We start from the raw sequence: 22,156 nt of genomic DNA on the forward strand, positions 1-22,156 counted from the left end.
ACATGATTTATAAAAATATCATTCGAGAAAACCGATGATTCAGAACAATGATTAATTCGTCGCTTCGGCTCGGAGTGTAAAATCACCGGTACGACATATACCGAGAGTCTCGCGACAAACGGGCGTCGCGACGCCTCGAGTAAATCGCGACGTTGAAGCAGCTCACATTCACTATTACGTACGTACACGGTACACTTATATCCACGTAAACGACATACATGCTCGTCGTAGATCGTGTTACTTGTTAGTCGGACGACTCGCGAAGTTACGTCTGCACTTGCTCCGCAAAACTTCTCACGCCCTCCCTGCACGCATTATATAGATAACGTGACACACAAGTGTAGGTACGTATCGCCATTTTTTTTTTTTTTTTTTTTTTCAAATCTTTTTTTAGTTCATTTTTTTTTTCGAGAGAAAATGCAGCCGTTTTTTTCGATCTATTTTCGTTGCGTTCGTTTTTTTTTTTTTTTTTTATTCCATTTTTCGTCTCTGTTTCTTAGTATCACTTTGCACTGCACAAAAATGCAGTTTCTTTCTGTTATTCGACTCTTTCGCGCATACCTACCAGAAATAATTATATTTAGGTTCGTGAAATATCGTTGATTCGTCTCGAAGATTTTATTTCTCAATTCAAAATGTGTTTTGCCTTTTCTTTGATATTTTCTTCTTTCTTTTTTTTTTTTTTTTGCTTTACAAAGCGTCCGATGTATTTCCAATTGCAATACGCAGGGTCCCCCACCGGGTCCTGTACGTGTAATGTTTTTTTCTTCAAAAAATATGCATAGTAGAATAAAACGACAAAGATTAGCGGGAACTAGAGAGGAAAAAGAAGGACAGACGCGCGATGATCTCACGAATTCATTCTCGGAAGGCGTTCCAGGCACCGTCCAGGCCAAAACGGTTGGACCCGAGCAGCTTCTCTTTGGCGGGTCTTTTGGCTCTGGTAGCCACACAGTGAACGATCCGCTGAAATTTTCTCACTCGTAAGGCACAGCTACGTATACACGTGCTCGTATATCCTACGTATATACCGTACATAAATGTACAGTATTGGTAGAGGACGTAGAGATGTAGATACCGCAGTACGTAGGTGGGTGGATAGGTATGTATATGTGTCTTCTATACACGCGATAGAGAGAAACTAGAGATTGGGCGGGAGGCGCGTGTGTGTATACCTATGCACAACTCGTGGTCCCATTGCCGGAAATGCCGAACGTGCTTCTTATCCTTACTTGGCTTGGGATAAATTATTATTATTATTATTATTACCGTCATCATCATCATCATAATTATCGGTATTATAATAGTACAATTCACACTTACGATCACTGATCAATAGTATAATACTCGGTATAAAACAACGACAATTAGTAAATTTTGGTTTCACATAGATACATCTGCCTGATTTATTTTTCTCATTTTTTCTTCATTTTGCGTTCAATTTGCGAAATAACGTTTTTGTCATATATATATAGCAATAAAGTCCACATCCTGCATGTGTCGAGCAGATTGAAATTCGCTTACGTTGCAGAGTGACGAGGGAGAAAGAATTTGTATTTACATCTAAATTTTTCTTTTTCTTTTTTTTTTTTTTTTCTTCTTTCTTCTCAACAAAAAGCTCACGTTTTGTTTACTTGTAATTCCGGAATGGGTTCTGTTCATTTTTCAACGTATATGCATTTATTTGATTCCGTTGTGATAATTATTATATTTTTTTGATCGCAATATGCGGTGTAGAAAATGTTTATTGCGAGCTCGACAGTTTACTCACTTCCATTGCATGCTTGTGGAAATTTGATAATCGTAATTATAATAATAGGCAATTATGTATCTCTCATTTTTATGTAATAATTATTACTAACGTTACTTAATTCCAAAACAAATATTACCAAATTTTGTGCCAACAATTGAGCGGAAATTTGGATGGAGTGGGGAAGCAAAAAAATCAAGTTTGTTTCACCCATTGTCTTATCTCGAAATCGAAGTGAAGAGATCATCCGTTTTTGAGTTTGGAAAATCCATCAAATTATGAATGAAATTGAAAAACGAATTCGCGAAATGCTTTACGCGTACGCGATGTCTTAATAGTCTTATACCTGTGTAACGTGCAGCGCGAGTTCGCGCATATTTTCGTAACGTGTCGCAACAATTTTTCCGCAATACATGTAGACATATCTATTGAATATCAAGTGTAATACAACTACGTACGTTATAGTTATGTATCAACTTTCCCATATAATCTATAGTTCAAACCTACTCGTACGCGTCTGACGCGACGCTTTACGCCGCGGTAATCATCACGTTGCAGGATGTGGTGCAATGTTATGCATTGTGTTTTGTCGTCACCTTCCATCTCTAGACGTCAACTTGATAGATTGGGTCTTCTTCAGTTTTTATTCTCCTTTTTTTTTCTTTTTTTTTTTCATTCATTTTTCGATATATCGTAATCAAGATTTTATCATCAAAATAATATAGAATGAAGAAGCAGAATTTACATAAAAGAGCCGGAGCGAAGGTGAATGAAACTTGGCGATGTTGAATTTTCAAATTTTTAGTTGGGTTAGATGAGCAATAACTTTTTGGAAAGTTTGTTCGGGACGCGGTTTGTTATAAAGATGGTGGCCTTGGGCCGCCCTGCGTCTGCAAGTCCCGCCGTCTGATCCGAGAAGGAAGAAGAAGAAGAAGAGGAGTAAGAAGGAGCTGAAGAAGAAGATGAAGTAGAAGAGGAAAAGTAGAATTCCCCCCTTTTTATCACCCCCGTCTGTCTGCAGCGTCCCGCAAGACGTCTACTTCTGCCCGGTCTGGGGGCCCCTTTGCCCAGCAGTTGAGGCAATATAAGAAAAAAAAAGAAAAAGAAAAAAAAAAAAGGGTCCAATTGTTACCGGTTTTTTGCTCTTGTACAGAATGAAACCCTAAACCCTCCACTTCACTCCTCCCCGATCTCTCCTCCCCCCGAATTCTCTCTTTTTATCTTATTTTATTCTTTTTTATTTTCACGTTCGAACCCTTTGGGCGACGACGTTAGTTTGCGAACGGGAAAGAGTTCATCTCGTTGTATATTTCGAGGTATACACGAACTGTACGTTGCAACGAAATTTTTGCGATAACGCCGAGAAAATTTGCAAAAAATGATTTTTTTTTTTTTTTACCGGCGATCTAGAGTTCATTATACTTCATTCAAAATTGCTGGTGTCGAAGAATTTTTTATACATAGATATTTTTGGTATTTCTGGTTCAGAATAAAAATCGATGCAATTACGTGATAAAATCACCATGCTCAGCGAGTACATTAGGCATGTATGTGCAGGGGACATGTGTACGGGCATGTATATTTCTATATACTTACACAATAACTATGTCAAGGTAAAAGGCATCGCAATCAGGGGAACCGGATTACAATTAGACACAAGCAAATATACATACGTATATGAATTTATATATATTATATAATTGTTTATTTATACATAAATGTAGATATCAAATCTCGCATAAGTTTTATTATAAAGATAAAACAATAACTCGTGATCAGATTGTGAAAATATATCCACACAACTAATCACGTGCGTGTATTTATTTTGACGTGAGAAAATTAACAAAATTCAATTGTAATTAATCAGTTCTATGTCACATTCGGTGTTTATTCAGGGCAGATTTTTTTTCCTTATTCATTTCCTTATCATTCATCGGGGGGGTTTTTTTTTTTTTTTCAAATATTTTTTCTTCCTTTCTTTTTTATACGTCGTCGTTCAGATTGAGATTGGGATTATCATTCGGTGCATACGTACGTGTATTACACACCTACGTGATACACGTATGCGGAATTGTTCTGATATAGATTTATCGTCGTGGCGCCAAGAATATTTACTATAGAATTTTGATAACGACGTTTTCCTGTTACACGTGCCTGAGCATTGATTTTTATCTCACGCACGGCGGTTCCCTGTGCGGAGAAAAAATTTTCAGGAACCGATCGTTCGATCGCGACGATTCCAATTCAAGATACGAGAAAGTGAAAAATAATATTAAAAAAAGGGAAAAAAAATGTGAAATTTTGCGTTCGTTATCGCTACAAGCGTTCAGGTATCACCCGAAATCATAGGTGTGTCAAATCCGTGTACTTGAATTATTTTCTAAAAGTTTGAAGAAAAATTGAAGTATCGAAATTCCGGTACAATAAAATATTCAATTGAAATCGGAATTTATTTGCAAGTATCTACACATACACACGATTAACAGAAAACTTTATCGATGTCTGCGTAAATTGATAAAATTAAATACCACCGAATTAACATATTTAGATGTATGTGGTAGATATTACGAATCGATAAAAACGGGGAAATCGTGATCCACGTGCGGATTATGCGCCACCACGGGTACATTGACCTTGGCCCCATTTTGGCGCAGGAATCTATTACCAGCATCCCTATGTAATCTTTGTCCAACTCGTATACTATGTTATATCTCAAAGCCACACAGACACTCGGTAGCGTGATCGAGAAGTTTGTTCGAGGTTTGGTCTTTCTTTGGAAAAAAACAAAAAAAAAGAATCGTCGTGAGGTATAAATTTTTCCGGTTCAATAACGAAAAATTTGGCGACAACTCGATCATTTCGATGGGTGGATCAATTCGATCAGCGCGGATTCGGATTTCTGGGCTCAAGTCACGCAAGGGTACATCGAAAGAGTTATACACTAAAAATCGAAGTTTCTCCGGATTTTTGCGATTTTTGGGATAAAAATTGTGTACAATGGATCAGAGAAAAAGAGGAGAAACAAAAAATTTCGTCTTCTGTTTCAGGAAGTTCTTGACAAGAGACTTGATTTGAGAATAGATTCTATGCTGGAAAATGGTCTGGTGCAAGAGCTTATCGATTTTCACGATAGATACAACCGTGAAAGGATCGAATCAAAAACGTGAGTCAATACGATAAATTTGAAACTAGCCCTTTTTCCCATCGTGAGAATCAGTTCCTCACTCGCAATTAGATTACCTGTTATAGTGACTCACAAGATTCTTTATGGAAAAGGTTGAACTTTTTTACTTCACGTTCGCAAATTGTATGAGTATAAATTTGCACAGTTGATGTGTAACAAGTGTCGAGGGGAGTAAAAATAAAATCAAATAGAAAAAAGAAGGAAAAAGAAATATAAAATAAATAAAATAATAATTCTTCGTTCTATTGTAACAAGTGTTGAAAAAAATTTTGTTACACGTTAACTTCACGTCTATGTACAGTGATAAATCTATTTTACCAGACAGAATTATGCAAAAAATGAAATTGAGAGAAAAAAAAAGAATTATTTCAATCATAAAATGACACGGATGAGGGAAGGATGGAACATTACATAAAATCGTAATTCAAGGTGAAGTAAAAAATATTCTCTCCAACTAAAGAATAGGAGGGAAAAAAAATCTAAAAATTGATGTAAGAATTTATTAAGATCAATCGTTGTTGCCAAGTTACGCGTGTGTACTTTGCATTATGTAGTCTGCGCAGAAAGTCTAAATTTGAGATGAAAAAAAAAAAAAAAAAAACGAAATTGAAAGAAATATTTCATGTTCTGATTTTTTGTTGAACATAAAATGTTAAATGAAATTCGGAGGTAGAAGGTAGAGAACGTCGTCGGTCCCTTGGTGGGCCGATGTTAAATATTTCGATTTTTTTCTTTTTCGCTCACCGCGGCCTGACCTCCAAACTGAGGTAGTCTGTCCACCGGAGTGGTAAAATATTTTTTTATTTTTTTTTTCCCAAGTTTCACCTGCCTGTAGAGGGATGAATAGGATATTGTAAAACATAACCCAACCTGACCTCACCCTACGGTAAAACGGCTCCTCAGGTATATGCAGTAAAATATACATGGCGTATAGGTATGAGTGAGAAAAAGTTTCCGTATTTGCATTGCATTCGGAATTGGCCAAACTACACATTTTCTTCATACTTCTTGGAAATTTCCTACATCAATCAAATTTAATTATTCATCCTCATTTGTTCAAGAGTTAGCCTGAAACTCGAGCGAGATATTCGCAATGAATATTTTGTTTTATTTTCTCAACCTATTGATTTTTTCGACGGTAATCGTCATGAAATTTATACATCAGCCAATCAGGAGTTTTCGAAAAATTTGTGCAGCCAAAAAAATTACGGTTTTTTTTTCTCTTCTTGTGTTTCACGTCTGTTCTAGTTCTATTTTAATTTCTATTCTTTCGAACAGTCGCAGACGCGACCATTGCCGCCTCTATACAATTCGAAGAAGTCGCGCCAAATTATTTCCACGCCAACTACGTAGTTTTTACCATAGTACTATAGACGGTATATAACGTAACGTGAATTTTCATATCCCCGCCAAAAAAAAAAGGAAAAAAAAAAAAATAAGTTTTTCCGTCTCTTTATACGGATTTTTTTCTCATTATTTCTTTTCGTTTTATTTGAAAATTTTTTTTTCGTCTCTTACCGCTCCCTCTTCTTTATATAATTTACCTAGCTGTACCTATTGTACATGAGTATAGGTACGTTTTAATAATCTCATAACGTGGACGTGTAATTATACACCTCATTGACGTTAGGCGCCACTACCATATTATGTACATATTTGTATCGATATATATGTATGTAAATTGTATAATATGCAAAGTCTCGTTCGTTCAGCCGATAACGTACACTCTATAATCTTTTCAACAAATTTTCCTTCTTTACAACTCTTTTTCTTTCATTTTTTACTTGTTCTTTTCCTTATTTCTTTTCTCTCTCATTTATTTTGTTCATCTTGTACACTTCCTTATTTCTCTTTTTGTATTTTCTATTTTAGAAATAACCTATACATTCGGAAATTTTTATTTTTAGAATTAGAATTAACGGGGTGAGTTTTGTATATTGTAGTATCTGTATACCTATATGTATGCCGTTGGATATCTAAATCATCTATTTCACAATCACATAATTTATAAATTATCTATTTATGGATCCGGGTTGAGAATCTTGTAAAGTTGAATCATTTTTTCTTTCCTATTTCTTCTTCATTATTTTTTTAGGTTTTCTTTTTCTCTTTTTAGACACACGATTTTTTGGGAAATCATATTTGAACCATTTCCCATGGATTTTTTTCCTTCTTTTCTCTCTTAATCTCGTTTTTTTTTTTTTTTTTCCAAAAAAACTGCAGTATTGTAGTACATCGAGTAAGAAAAGAGGAAAGATGGATTGTATTTCCTTTGCATTACATGACGAAATATATATGTATTATATACCTACTGTGTAATACAACAATTGACAAAGGCTGATGGTGCAGGGGATTGCATAGCTGACGACCGCTTGCACTTTTCTCTCTACACTGCGTTTTTTTTTTTTTTTTTTTTTTTTTTTTTGCGTTATGAGAGTAAAAAAATGTTCTCCGAGCTCCGAATTCAGTGCATACTACGTGTGGGTATCTATGTTAATATATACCTGTGCAGTAACTCAAAAAGTGAAAAAGAAAATTCGAAAATACGAACACAGGAACTTTTTTCTTTTTCTTAATTATTTATATACCATTCGTACAATAAACGTAATTTGAGGATATAATATTACACTTCCTATATTCATTCGGAATTTTTTAGGATTTCGAAATTCATTTCCGACAATCTATAAAAATAATCTCTCGTAATTTCTTTCTTATTTTTTTGATTTCAACTTTTTGCAGATTATAGATATGTTGAATAAACCGTGTTATCGACACACCTTTGCTATATTACTTGATCACGAGTTGCAGCCAGTCGTATTATGTAATTCTTGTGAATTGAACGCCGGTTATAGCTATTTTTATTCTTTTATTAATTTCTTTCTCTTAATCCATGTACGTACATACTCACAACATAATATGCACTTACATATAAATATTACTGAGAAAACCAATCAAATATCGCGCCGCTGGGCAATCCATTATTACAGTGTTCATTTTATCTTACGATGCATGTATACTTCATTATCATATACACGTGATACATGGACATATAAATGAACACGTATATGTTTTCAAGATAGGTACATAAAGTTCAAGCCTTTGGATCGATCTAAAAGATTTTCTATGATCTTGTATTCGAACGCGACGTATAATTTCGTTGATTGATAATTTGCCTGATTAAAATATTGATCATATGCATCATTCTTTTCAGAAAATTACGATGACTCTTTTATGAGCTGCAGTATTCTAATTTTGTTAATATTACGAGTTGCCCCGATATCTGGCCTGCACCCGCGCTTTCGAGATGTGAAAGTCCGATAACGAGGAAGTTTGACGTAACCGAACTAACTGTCTCAATTTCTTTTATTTTATTTTATTTTACTTGATTGATTTTCATTTTCTTTCTCCTCTCATTCTGCATACTTCCAACAAATTCATTCCACCAGTTTCATTTCCACGAAACATCTCGTGCATGAAAGTTTTCAGATAAAATCGAACTTCCGAAAGGAAACAAAAAGTACGTGCACGTATAATGTGCGGTTGACTATGGTGAAAAATTATTTTCGAAAACTTTACTCCTTAATTAAAGAAAGAAAAAACGGTTAAAAATCAAACGATGTATCGATGCGAGAAAAAATTCTCCAATTTTCTTTTCTTCCTCTTTCTTTTTCAACACTTCTCTTTCCTTCTCTTCTCTTCATTTGCGCGGCAAAAATTGTGATGTTATCCGCGGCCTGTAATCAAGGGGTTAAAGTCAGTCACAAATTTCATTCTATATTTTTTCATCTAATCGCATTACGAGGATAGTTTATTATACGCATGCGTGCGTGCGTGTAATCGAAGAAATCCTTGATTATTTTGACCCCCTAATCGCGAAAGTGAGAAGCTTGTTATTCTTTTCTCTTTTTTTTTCTTTTCATAATGTAGCCGACGTTGCAGATCGAATGGTCTGTACTTGGATTATTTTTCTTTTAATTTCATACATCCCGTCTCATATTTTATGCACTGTCAAAAATTTAGGAAGATAAAAAAAATGTAAAAATTAAAACAAACTTTTTTTTTTTCAACGAATCCGAATGATAATCGGACAGTTTGGATTATCGAATGTATGTAAGAGATGTATACGTGTATCAAAATATATGTATTACAATTTACGATATTCAGAGCAGAAAAATCTCGTGATTATTGATACAAGCTAATTCAAATGTATGCACGCCCCGATCACGATTTCATTATCACTGTTGTTATTGTAATTATTTTATTTTCTTCTCTCTCGTTTTTATTCTGATTGCATTCGTGAATAAATGTATCGCATTATACCACACATGCCGTACATTGTACCGCTCCGAGTTATCTGCGGTTAGAATTATTGTGTTGGGTCAAAGAGTATAAACTTCATGAAGAGACGTTGGATTAAATAAATGGCGATATTAGATGAGAAAAAAATTAAATGAAGAAAAAATCAATTGCTCAAAAAAATCAATCGTCTTCGTTCGTGCATAAAAAAGCAACAATGTCCATTGAGCTTGATTCGCGAAGTATGTATACTAAAATGAAAGAAATATTTTTTTCGAAAAAAGTTCTCGGTCTGTTATTATTGTAACGTATGCACGCGTACATAAATGCGAATGTGTGTCACTGTTGGATCATTTAACGTCATATATTACGATATGTTACGTCAACTTTTCAAAAAAATAATCTATACACGTGTGAGGGGTCAACCCTGTCTCTGTCAATATGGAATACGTTGTATTTCTCTTAATTTTATTGAGAAGAGATTGCGTAAAATATGCATACATTGTTTAATAGATATTGCGAAATTTGATACTATACTGCCATGAATTTCCGTACGAATATATCGACAGAATTGCACAGGGTGTGAATTTGAAAAATTTTATTTAAGATTCTCTCGACATTTTTCCGTAGGATTTATCTTACACGTAATTAAATTTTCCGTTTTGTAGAACGTTATGGATAGGGTATCTCTTTTATTTCTATTCCTTTTTTCACAGACTGATGAAATAGAAAAGAACTTTGAGAAACCATAAATTTTCTATTTCATTTATTTATTTGTATTTATATTTATTTTCCATGGCCTCTGGTGGCTATTCGAAAATTTTTTTAGTTTTCAGTCTGGGAATTCAAAATAACCGAACCTTGAATACTGAAATAAAATATCTGAAGAACATGAAGCTTTTCAGCACCTTTAGCATTTTTCACATCGTTGTAGCGTTTAGTTTTTTTTTTCTCTCATTCTCCGGAATCTAACGTATCGTTTTCGATTAATTATTCAATGGATGTATTGCTCAATCAAATCATTTTTTTTTTTTTCTTCTAGACTTCCGGATTACACCAAAGGAATCTTTCAGAGTATCGGCTTCAAGGAATTTCACGAATACCTGATTTTGGACGACGAAGAAAAACGCGCGAAAAAAGTAAGTGGAAAAATTTCTGAATTACACAGTTTTGCAAAAGATATCAGCTGACACGCACCGTTTATTTTTTGTACCACCATTTTTATTCTCGTTTTTTGTGGCGGGCTCTTCTAACTTTACGTAATATGTTTCCGATCGTTTTTCACTTCATCGTGTATGTCTCGTCTCAATAGGAATTTTTTTTAGCAGATATCACACGTTAATAATCTAAATTTTGAGAAAGAAAAAAAAAATCGAAAAAATTGATAATAATATCGAGAATAAAAATGCCTAATTGAACACATTAAATGAATCTCTATAATACTACATGTACGTAAAATTAATTTTATACCGGACTCGGCGTCCATTATAATGAGTCTTATGTAACACATATTCATCATATGGTTTTTAGAGGGGTATATAAGTACATAATACAGATAAGAAAGAAAAACGTTTAAATAAGTGTGTTTTATCGTACAATTAGTGCGACGATTATTTCAGATATGCCTAAAAGACATCGTCGTCTTTATGTGCGTCATTGAAATGTTACTGTTATTTTTAATTAATAATTACTACAAAGATTTTGTCATTATATTTTGATTTTTACTTCTTCTTCAAATTGGCTATCATATTAATATTATTTGATAAAAAACAGCCTCGAACGTAAAATTAACATTATCAATGTATTACAAATGTATGTAAGTACGTACAGGAATTTTTTTTTTAATTTTATTTTATCAATTTCTTGTCTTTCAGGGAGAAGAACTTCTTGAAGACGGTATTAAGAATTTAAGAATAAGAACAAAACAGTACGCTAGAAGGCAGCACAAATGGGTGAAAAATCGGTTCATAGATCGGTCGGATCGGGAGGTGAGATTTCTCGGAGCATTATGAGAAAAATTTAGTTGGTGAGAACGAAGAAAATTAGTTACGTTTCAGGTTCCCCTAATATATTCGTTGGACTGTACAGACCTCGATAAATGGAATGAGAACGTCCTGGAACCGGCTATTTTGATTATAAATGAAAAACTTGAGGGGAAAACGCCGAGCCAGAAGGCCCTGAACAACGCTAAGACTGATGGGGGAAAAAATTTCTGTGATAAATTTGATCAGACTCACTTCTGCGAGGTAACACAAATCCCTATAACCTGTCTTTTTATACCCACGAAATTTTCATACATATATTTATGTATATGTAAAATCCACGTTTTGATTATTCACATATATAATATAAAATGTTACGTAAAACTTTAGTGTTAATCAATATTTGAAGTATCGATGTGTTTGTCTCGTGTACACAGACGTGCGAAAGAGTGTTAATAGGAGATTTCCAATGGAAGGCACATCTGAACGGAAGAAAACATGAAAAAATGGTTAAGAAAGCCAAAATTGAAAGCGAAAAAGCGGCGAAGGAACCCATGGAACAATTGACATGAAACATGGCATTTCATCATACTTTTCATGGTAAAGTTTTTCTTCCTTTTGATCTCTACCCGCAGAGATTTGATAAATTATTCCAGAGCGCATTACCAAAAAAAGAAACAATTTGAAAAACAACTGAATTTTATTATCACATACCTGTGGTTCAAAATGTAAATAATTGTTGACTGTGTGATAAAATAAAATATTATAAATATTTATGAAAATCCCGATCCAAAAATCAAAAAATTTTAAACTGTCGTTCGTTATTTTCCCTTTAAGAAAGTTGGAAAAAAAATGGAAAAAAACGTTTCTCATATTTGAATTTCGCGGTGGTAAGAGACTTCATCGATTTTCTCTGTAGGTAATGAAATTAAATGTTTCGATATACTTCTTGTTTCTGCCTACGGTTGGCTCGGTCAAATTTCCTATATCAACTGAGTAGCACACCATTTGTTGGTACAGTACCGACAAAAGGTTATTTATCGGTTGAAAAATTTTATCAACAAATGATAAAAGTAAAACCTAATTTTACAACCATCGGTCAAATCATTTTTGTCGGTACTAATTGCTAATACTTCAGAAACCTGTAGATTTTTTTTCGTCATAGTTATTTTCTTATCTTAAAGGTGAGTAGAATCTTTTATTTTACATTCATTATTATTGAATAGCATGTCTATTAACGATGCTTATACATACAGTGTATAATATATATCCATAATATTCATATAACAATAATCGTAATATACATATATATATAATACATGTAGCGGAATTAGTAATGATATTTACAATTGATTTAATTTTACCCCACAAGTTACAATTGCACACGCATAATTGAGGATGTTCTTTCTTCTTTTCTCCTTTTAACTTCATTTTCACATCGTGTAATTATTTTTTCATCCTTAATTTTTAATTCCATATAACTATACGTCATTCAACTGCTTCACAATAATATTCGTACTCATGTGATATATAGAATGGCAATACTGATTTAAATATTATTCAATTAATAATGGCATCGATCGATTATTAATCAATCAAATTTTTTATAGTTACTGGATCGTCAAGATCGGGATGCAACGACACGTATACGTGCATGCGGATGTGTGGATTTTCCAAAGAAGAGCAATTGAAAATCAATGTTAAAATAGGACATTAGAAATCCTACTCCCAACGTTGCATCCATTGGCAACGGTAAGTAAATCACTGAACAAAATAATTAATAATAATATCATAGTTTTTTTGTTCTCCCTTTTCACTTTTCCAGAATTCCATTGGTCGTGGTGAACAGCTGCCTGCTTTTCACCTGCGAAAGAAACAAAAGATTCAAATAACTGGCTTCAGAAGATAAGAGATTTTATTATTCATTTATTTGTCATCATCATCATTATCATCATCATCATTATTATTATTATTATTATTTTGCCCGTTAGATATTTATCGAAAAACTGCTCGGTCCAGAAATTTACAAGTTTAATTTTTCTCATTTTCATTCTAATTTCCTGTTTTTTTTTTCCTTCCATTCGCATGCCTACGAAGGGTTAATATATGAGATATTAATACGGAGCTTCATATAAAGCTTCCGTGCAAACGATTTTTCAATTTCCCAATTAGAAAACTCTTGGGGGTTGTAGCAATTTTCTCGGCACAAAGTGGCTCAAGGTATATCTAGCCACCCTTCTTTTTTACGATTTTCACGCTCGAGGTATAATATGCAGCTTGAAGAAATTAAAAAAAATTCCTCACGAGACTTCCAAACTAAGAGCAGCGCCAGGGAACAGGAAAATGCCGTCGCCGATGCAATAAGGCAATTTAACAACTCATGAAAATTCGAAGCCTGTTCACCCCAAAACGAATACGTGCACGGCACGCTCATCCGAATAATTATTTCCATATCACCGCTACTTGAAAATCGCATAAATGTCCGCGTGTTTTTTTCTTTTCTTATTTTTTTTAATCTCTGTTCTCACCGTTCAAAACGTGCAGATGAACGAGCGAAGTACTGTGCTGATCAAAACTGCAGGTATATTCGCCGCTGTCGCTTTTCGCGACTTTTTCGATGTAAATTCTCGTCGTCACTTTGTCTTCAGATCTGTTCGGGAAAAGAAAAGGCAAAAGATTATTTACTTTCGTTGTATTATTAATATCGTTGGTAAATTTTGTCAAATTCATCGTCGGTTTTTTTTTATTTGTTTTTTCGTTTGTGTTTTATATAGAACTAATAGTTTTCTACACGTAAAGAGTTTTACGTGAGTATACAGCTTAATGAGAAACACACGAAACACTATATTACTCCGAAAATAAAACTTCGAAAACGCCTGTCACGGTGAAACTTTTTTTGGTTCTTGTTGTTAGAAAGTTTTTAAACGACGACAACATCGTCGATTCGCAACAAAATTCTTCGACTATAGAACAATGATAGTATTGATCAATCGTGAAAATGAACAACATTCTTCATTTGTACAGAGAGAAAGAGAGAGAGAGAGAGAGAGAGAGAGAAAAAAAACTCGATTCTGTTTTCCGGGATGCGAAAGAATAACTTTGAAAAATTCGTGAAGTTTTCGAATCCAAAAAAGAATCTGAATGAAGACCGGGACCACGTAGAAGTTGAGATATATAGGTATGGGTAATTTCTAACTTTCAAACTTTTGCGTTAAATAACCGAATTCGACTCGAAGTAGAAAATTAAGTTAGCCGTTGGCCGTATCTTTTTCATCCTTTCGTCCGGATGGACTCTATTTCGCCTTGGCCCGAAAAAAAGTTAAACGAAAATAGATTAATTAGAAAATTCCGTGGGAATACCTGCGAATATTCTTGGAGGCATCTCTTACCGTATATATTGTAACAAAGTTTGGTACTCGTAACGAATATGTTAAATTTTTGAAAAATATTCTCTCAACTTACCCGTTCACGTGATAAACGTTAATATGGTCCGGTATTTTTTCACCATTTTTCAACCATCTTGGTAGCAATTTTTCGACTACCCGTCGCGACGCTTTTACCACACATGCAAGTTCAACCCCACTTCCGGTTTTGTAGTAACGATCCTGTACTTCGTGACCAGCTTCGTCAACGATTCTTATGTCCGGTGCTGAAATCGGCAAACGTTTCGATCGATTATTTTTTTTGAAATCGCTTTTATTTTTATCGAGAATAATCTGTTAATACAAATTGTAGACTAGCTGATGGTAAAACGAGCGAAAGGAAAACTTTCGAAAGAATCCGAGTGTAGATGGGAGGGAAAGGGGAAAAAATGCAGTACGCAAGTTCGATGACCTCTTCAGGGGTATTAAAATACCTTGGGACTGTACATATATATTCAATTTGAAAGTTCACGACCCCGTCAGAGGTAAGAGTATGAAAAACTGAAGAAAATAATCGAGCAAAAGATGATGCACGGAAAAATGTCGGTAGATGTATTTGACGTATCATATCGCGTTTCATTGTCTGTCGTTGCATTATTCGACATTTCATTCGTTCTTTTTTTCCCGAGAGAGAAATCTTTCTCCCCTTCCGGCGTTTGTAAGGGATCGTATGCGTAGATATGAAATATCTGAACCACCGTTTTTCCCTATTCGACTCGAGGTATTTTTCCTTATATTTTTATATAATTTTACGCTGTCGTATAAATTTTCAAATGGAGTATAAATATTGAAACCAGAACGTTTCGAGTTTCACATTTAATTTTACCGCCGATTCATATTAATTCTTTACATATTTTGCCGTCGCTTTTAACTACTCTTATAATATCAAGTTATAATGATCATTTTAATAATCCACCCCATCTATCTAATTTTATATACTCACAAGTATAAATACTCTCGCACGCTCCGCTTTGAAGAAAATCCTTGCTTAGAAACTTTGTTCGAAAAGAATTTATATTTTTAAATCCGTACACAGGTATATATAATAATCCTCGGAAACAAATCGCCGTTAAAGCTTCTCTAATTAATAATTAATGTACATAAGTACTTTACCCACTCGCTGTACAATCCTTCCTCTGGAACATATAGGTGCGTGTGTGTGTGTGTGTGTACTGCTCACCGAAAGTCGCCGCGAAAAGGAAGAAAATTTCGCCCACGAGTAAACCGGCTATACGTACACACGTAATGTACAACGTAATAACTATATAACTTATATTACCGAAACTTGTGATTGCGTGTGAATAATTTGAGATTTATTATTTTCACAATTCCAACCTCAGCTGCAAAACGCATTTACTATGTCACACGATAAAGATAATTTTTCTTTTTATTCTCTCAAAATCTGACGGCGCGTGTCGTTTAATTTTTTTTTCTCATCATTTCAATATCTTTCTCAATTTTCTCTAGAATGAAATACTGCAATTACATAGGAAAAAAAATTGCGAACAGGGGGAAAGATTTTTTCTCCACACCTAATTTCTACCTTTTCTACTCTGTCCTATTTTTTTTTTTTTTGTATTTTTCGGAGCTCATTGAGCTTTTCGCGCTCTATCCACCGAAGGGGAATCGGAGGGAGAAGGAGCGGTGAGTATCAAACAGATGTACAAGTTTATGCATACGTATGCATATATTACGTGTAAATAAATTACGTCCAAAGTTGCGTGAACCCTAAACCGTAACTTTCTGGGGCAATTTAAAGTTGCCCCTTGAAACGTATTTCGATACAGGATATACGTGCGTATGTATGTTTGACATGTATATGTATACGGTGGAACACGGCGGATACGAATTTCTCTCTATTCATTTTATACGAAGCTGGAGAATCGGAAGGATCGAAAGTGATACATACTTGAAATTCATCGAATCTTTGATGAATTTTCTATTTATACATATAATATACAACCGGGAAAGGAGACGCCGATCGATACACATCCGAGTCATGTAAACTTGTCGAAATTGAAGAAGTTTTTTCCAAGGGTGCAATGTGTCGAGGAAAAAATGTCACGGAATGAAAAAAAATTTTTTAAACTTGCATAGTTTTTGAATGAAAGAACAAAAACCGTCTGGGATTTCTCACTCCGGAGAATATCGTGCGACGTGATATGCATGTATGAATTATTTTTCAGATGATGATAATTATTTTAATTGTCGTGATCGTTACCTAAGACCGTGACATTCGTAGTTAGCATTCTTGGAGGGTGGGTGTTCACCTGACAGACGTAGAGACCGTTATCTTCGCGTTGAACCGAAGCTATTGCGAGCCTCCAGTTATTCGGATACTGAAAACTCAGACTATATCTCAAGTCCGAACTGTAGGTACTTTTGGCAACGGTTAAAAGTGACACTCGTTCCGCGTTACGTTTCATCCACATTACCTGCAATGAAAAAAAAAACAGAAATAAAAAAAACAAACAAATGTAAGAACCCTCCCGACGAGCGTTAAAAACAAATCAAACGAGACAGGGTTTTTTTTTTTTTATCGGGTGGGTTCGTTTGACGAAGAAGAGAGAATCACTTTTCTTATTACTCACCGTTTTATCGGAGAGCATGGCGACTCGGCAGTCCAGCATCGCGATCGTACCGAGATGAAGAACGACGTGTCGAATTCCGTTGATAGCCGAATCGTCGTTTTCTGCATTTTCGAAATACGGACCCCAGTGCGTAACGTGATGATGCCTCAAGTGAGGTACTCGAATAGGAGGAAGCTGCAGACTCATCTCGTCTGTGAAGAGTACGACGATGTTCATTAAAACGTCATTTCACGCGGTTCTTATTGTTAGTTTATAGCGTGAGAAAATTATTTCACATCCCCGGTACAGCGATATTAATAGTGACGAAACGAATCGGTATGCATCGAACAATATTTGAGAAGTTGCAGTCGCGCGTGAGTTTGGGTAGAAAAAAAAAATTGATCGATCGTTAGATTTTCAACCGAATGAATCACGTTTATTAACTTCACGATCGTTACTACCTACCGCAACTCGGATTATTTATCGATGACTAATTTTCCTACATTCGTTTCTATTTTTTCTCCGGTTCTAGTAATTGGGTCACTCGAATCTCAGCGGATACAAGAGGGAAGTTGATGATTTGTATGAAAGAATTTTTATACACCGTATCATATTTCATGATCGTTGCGTTCGACTTGCAGGAAGAAAAAGGCCAGCGAAAAAAAAAAACAAACGAGGACAAATAAAATAAGGGACAAAAATGGAAGGAGAGTAATTCGTTCATTATCCAGAAGTCTGGGGTAACTAATGCGAGAGTTGGGCAACATATAAAATATAAATATATATATACGTTTGTACACGTGTATCATATACTTTGATGTACGGGGAAAGAATGTTCAATTTCATTCCGTACGCCATACGACAACGGTTTCAAGTTCTCCGAGACCGTTGTGACGTAATGGTAAGATGCGAGGGTATAAGGTACACGCTTGCATAAATGTGTTTTGTCTCCTACTTTAAAAAAAAAAAAAAACTTTTCATCCGGCGAATACCTACGGTTCAAAACGGAGAAAAGTATAATTCGAAAAGAATCACTGTCGCACCGAACGGGCACAACTCGTTTATTTATTTTTTCAGTCCTCGTATTTCGGGTGTGAAACGTGGACGTCGAGGATTTACGGACTATCTTTTTTATCACCCATATTTTTGAGGAAAATTGATTTCCCTTTTTTTTTTTTTAGTGTAGCGTGAATCATTATTGGTTCCTTTATTCGGCCTGATTTGTCCGATTCGACGCTTTTTTTTTTTCTTTCTCTTTTTTTTGTTCAATAACCGTGCGGGTGCTGCGATTTTGTTTGTATCCGAAAATGTGAAAGTCTTGTGTTGAAATTTTAAGGATTTATCCCACCGGATTTCCGTTAGTTCGCGGGATCTTTTATCCGTTGAATTGTATTTTAACCCCACTTTGGACTCACTCGAAAAGTTCGCGGCGATCCCTAAATATAAACCCTGGTAATGGGGTATATATATATATACGTATTTTGAAAACTTTTTTTTTTTTTTCCCCTTCTCCGTCGTTCCTACACATTTTGGGGTATCATCCTCCAGGATATTGCCTCATTGACTTGAGCGGATAAAGCTCTCTTTCCGTCCAACGATTTTTTTTTGGTTTCCTTCAGTTTTTCACATTCCGGTGTAGCGAAAATAAATGTAAAAAGTATCCTTAAACCCGGTCAGCCCGGTAGCTCTTCTATACTTTTCAACCTATAATATAACCACCTATTTATGCCGAAAGATATCGTTAAAAAGTTTCCCCTTTAAACTCCTCAAACGACGATGAGCCTTACGAAGCACTTAGCTGCGAATTGTTTCTCTTTCCTCCCCAAACGTTATTTTCGCTTAGTTGTCTGATTTCTTTTTTTTTCTCAAATTTCTCTTTCGTTCACTCACCCCCATTAATTCGTACCCCGTATTCCACCTCTGTACGTTGCGAGGGAGTACAGTGAGCCTGGAAAAATAGGTGAGAAAAAAGTCGAAAATCGAATAGTGCGGTAGAATAACGAGTTACTCGAACGGGGTGTCGAATTTGTGAGAGAGAAAAATCGCGGTAAAAAAGGAAAAGATAAATTTTTTTTCTCGAATTTGAAAGGTCCTTCGGGTCAAGAGAAGACAACCGCGTTCAACGGACGGGGATAAAGATCGTCCACTTGCGTTTTATGCAACGAACCATTGTCTTCCATTAGATAATTAGTCGGGCGAACCTCCGCGACCATCACTGCTAATGTCCTGCCTTCGCTCGACGTCGCGACGCAGCGAATAGATTGACCCTCGGGCTCTTCGACGCAAGTTGAAGGTTCCTTTATTCTTGTCTTTACTCAACGTCCTTTTTACGCTACACAAATTATAGATCAGAAAGGGAGGAGAATATTTTGTGTTGGTGTTTTCGAAACATCTTTATTTCATTTTCTTGTTTTCATAGTTTTTTTTTTTTTTTTTTTTTTTTTAGTTGACAAAAATTCAAAACCATCATCTTCTGGCAAAAGTGGTCCTCGGTTTGCGAGAGTCACAACCTGCGAGTCTCATCCCTTGAGCTACTTTCATTTTGGGTGAGAAATAATAATATTTCGTAGAGATAAAATTTTTTGAATCGAAGGAACTCGGCGGATGAGATTCAAAAAATTGCCCATCCTCAAAAATGGGACTGCTTTCCTCGGTTACTATCTATACGTAGGTATATTTCTCAGGTTTCTTCATATAAGTCGGTGTTGTATCGGTTTTACTTTTTTCTTTTCGTCCATCGCGTCCCGCGGGTTTTCCCGTGGGAGCTTTTCACCCTTTTTCCAGTAATCTCTAGCACCTACTATCTATGGTTTTATCTACTTCGCTATACCTATTTCCGACCCGCAGACATCAGTGTCGATGCCATCGTAAACACTCCGCAGATATTTCACACGCGCGGTGTACACAACTTTTTCCAAATCATTTTTTTCCCTCTCTAATAAATGCAGAGCATGTGTTTGCCACCCAACGTGTCACGGATTTCGTTTTTTGTATTACATGTACATATTACATACCTATATACATATACCGGCGCAAAACTACCCTACGAATCGCCAACTGCAACCCCTGCAACTTCATGCAAGTTCTCGGAACGCTTTCCAGAAGCTTTTTTTTTTTTTTTTCGTTCACGCTTCGGTGGATCCTATTTTTCTATTTTTTTCACTTTTTATCCCGCTCTTTTTTGTTGGGCTGTGTTTTTTTTTTTGGTTTCGAACGTTCCAGTGGTCTTTTACTGGCCCGGAATCAATGCGAAAAGCATCCGGGTGTACCCACGAAATTGTACAAGTGAAAATAAAAATCAGCGTGCGCCATTTCTTTTTTTTTTTTCTTTTCCTCCATACGCGATCGAATTCTAATTCCTTGAAAAAATATTCATTCAACGTTGGGGTTAGGTACTCAAACTCCTAATTGTCGGAATAATTGGTGGTAATTAGTACAAGAGATTTTTTTTTCATTCGATTTTTTTTTTTTTTTTTTTTCTCTAATTCATACAGAGCTGTACTTTCTATATATTACACGTATTTAAACGTATGTACTACGCATAACTCTGGGGAATTTCTGAGTCAGCGATTATATCACGTTTAAATAATCAAAGTCCAACTTTTTGAGAGTTTTCTCGAGTATGTACTTGAATATTCCGAGGAAAAAAAAAAAGATGGAACAAAAAAGAAAAGAAAAAAAGAAAAAGAAAAGAAAATTTCTCAACACCGCGAAAGAAAATTATTCGCAATAGGGTGTGATACATATTTATACAGGATGTACATAGGAAAACTTATGTTGAAAAAAAAAAAATACCGAGGCTCAGGGCCAGGCCGTGTCGGGTTGGGTTAAACGTGGAAAATCTTCACCCGGTAATAAACGGGAAATTTTCTTTCTCCCGCAGAAGGACAAACAACGGAATTAAACGGGCAGGCTGGAGAAAGCTATTGTAAGAAAGTTCCGTCCGCCCTGGGTACACGGCGATCGTCAGTTAAGGTGAAAATGGCTTCCTCTAACTTATACAACTCACTCTCCTTCCCTTTCTTGAAATTTTGGGAAATTTATACACCTAGCCATCCACCCCTGAGCCTCCGGAGTCTGCTTTCGCGGTGTATCCCGCTCGTCCTACTTTTCTACTTGCCGGCTGGCTCTCCCGACTCGATTCAGGTAACAACGTGTGGCTCGCTAACCGAACCGTGAAACAAAGTGTCTTCGCCCTCGGAATACACCCCGTACGCCTCTACCAAACTAATGTAAAACGTCTCCCCCAATTTTCCGCTATGCGCATCCGCGTGATTTTTTCATTTTTGATCGACTCGTGACCATTCGAAAACACGAAACACATATTTCTCTATGAAACTTTGATTTGGAGAATGTAAAAACTTCCTCCCCCTCCCCCCCCCGCCTCCCTCCTCCGCCTTTTTTCGAATACTAATTTCGAACCTCATCCGAGGTACGGAAACAATTTTCATTTTCGGTTTATACTTCGGGTGTACAGCGGCATCGTCCGCATCATGGGTAGTTGTAGTTGTGTATAAATTTCCCCCTGAATTTCCACACGTCTTTCTCAGCTGCAGCGGCAAAGGAGGCGGTAGGATGAACAGTCGACGTGTGGTGAACACGGTTACGTGCACCGTAGCACGCGCTGCCTCTGCAAAGCTGTTCTTGAATGAAATTTCAACCGTAATGCGAAAGCAAACGCGAAAGGCAGAAGATATTATTATGAGTCGGTAAGCCACCCGTGTAACGGATACATTTTCAGGGGATGTACGTACGTACGTACGTCATTTGCATGTGGTATTTGCGCTCACGTACCGTGTCTCTACATGGAAATTTGATTCGGCGTATATTCTTTTTTTTTTTCCTCTCCTCGTCTCACACTTCAACGTCGCGTTCGCTCGACGATATAATTTCTATAAATCTTTCGATTTTCGTAATTAGGCGAGACGATGTAACCGATCATACTTTGCGGG

At 35.7% G+C, this 22,156-nt stretch overlaps 2 protein-coding genes across 5 annotated transcripts in view; one reads left to right on the forward strand and one right to left on the reverse strand.

Annotated features, from left to right (window-relative positions):
• The window catches only part of LOC105687987 (tRNA dimethylallyltransferase), a 42,763-nt gene extending 30,773 nt beyond the window's left edge, over window positions 1-11,990 (forward strand). For 2 of the 3 annotated variants that reach the window (XM_012403975.3, XM_020853502.2), the window contains 5 exons: window positions 4,798-4,913; window positions 10,273-10,369; window positions 11,105-11,218; window positions 11,288-11,476; window positions 11,650-11,989. In XM_012403975.3, the coding sequence (XP_012259398.2) occupies window positions 4,798-4,913; window positions 10,273-10,369; window positions 11,105-11,218; window positions 11,288-11,476; window positions 11,650-11,784 (651 nt within the window). In that variant the 3' untranslated portion in view covers window positions 11,785-11,989. Of the gene's footprint in view, window positions 1-4,797; window positions 4,914-10,272; window positions 10,370-11,104; window positions 11,219-11,287; window positions 11,477-11,649 lie in introns of all 3 variants that reach the window. The other variant, XM_048658425.1, reaches the window with a different exon arrangement.
• A 373-nt stretch (window positions 11,991-12,363) lies between these two features.
• The window catches only part of LOC105688015 (zwei Ig domain protein zig-8), a 44,928-nt gene continuing 35,135 nt past the window's right edge, over window positions 12,364-22,156 (reverse strand). For both annotated transcript variants that reach the window (XM_048658427.1, XM_048658428.1), the window contains exons 3-7: window positions 17,226-17,416; window positions 16,856-17,069; window positions 14,675-14,861; window positions 13,741-13,862; window positions 12,364-13,076 (exon numbers count right to left, since the gene is read on the reverse strand). In XM_048658427.1, the coding sequence (XP_048514384.1) occupies window positions 12,913-13,076; window positions 13,741-13,862; window positions 14,675-14,861; window positions 16,856-17,069; window positions 17,226-17,416 (878 nt within the window). In that variant the 3' untranslated portion in view covers window positions 12,364-12,912. The remainder of the gene's footprint in view (window positions 13,077-13,740; window positions 13,863-14,674; window positions 14,862-16,855; window positions 17,070-17,225; window positions 17,417-22,156) is intronic.

This window comes from Athalia rosae, chromosome 7 (genome assembly GCF_917208135.1).
Source record: "Athalia rosae chromosome 7, iyAthRosa1.1, whole genome shotgun sequence".
In the NCBI taxonomy this organism is placed as follows: domain Eukaryota; kingdom Metazoa; phylum Arthropoda; class Insecta; order Hymenoptera; family Athaliidae; genus Athalia; species Athalia rosae.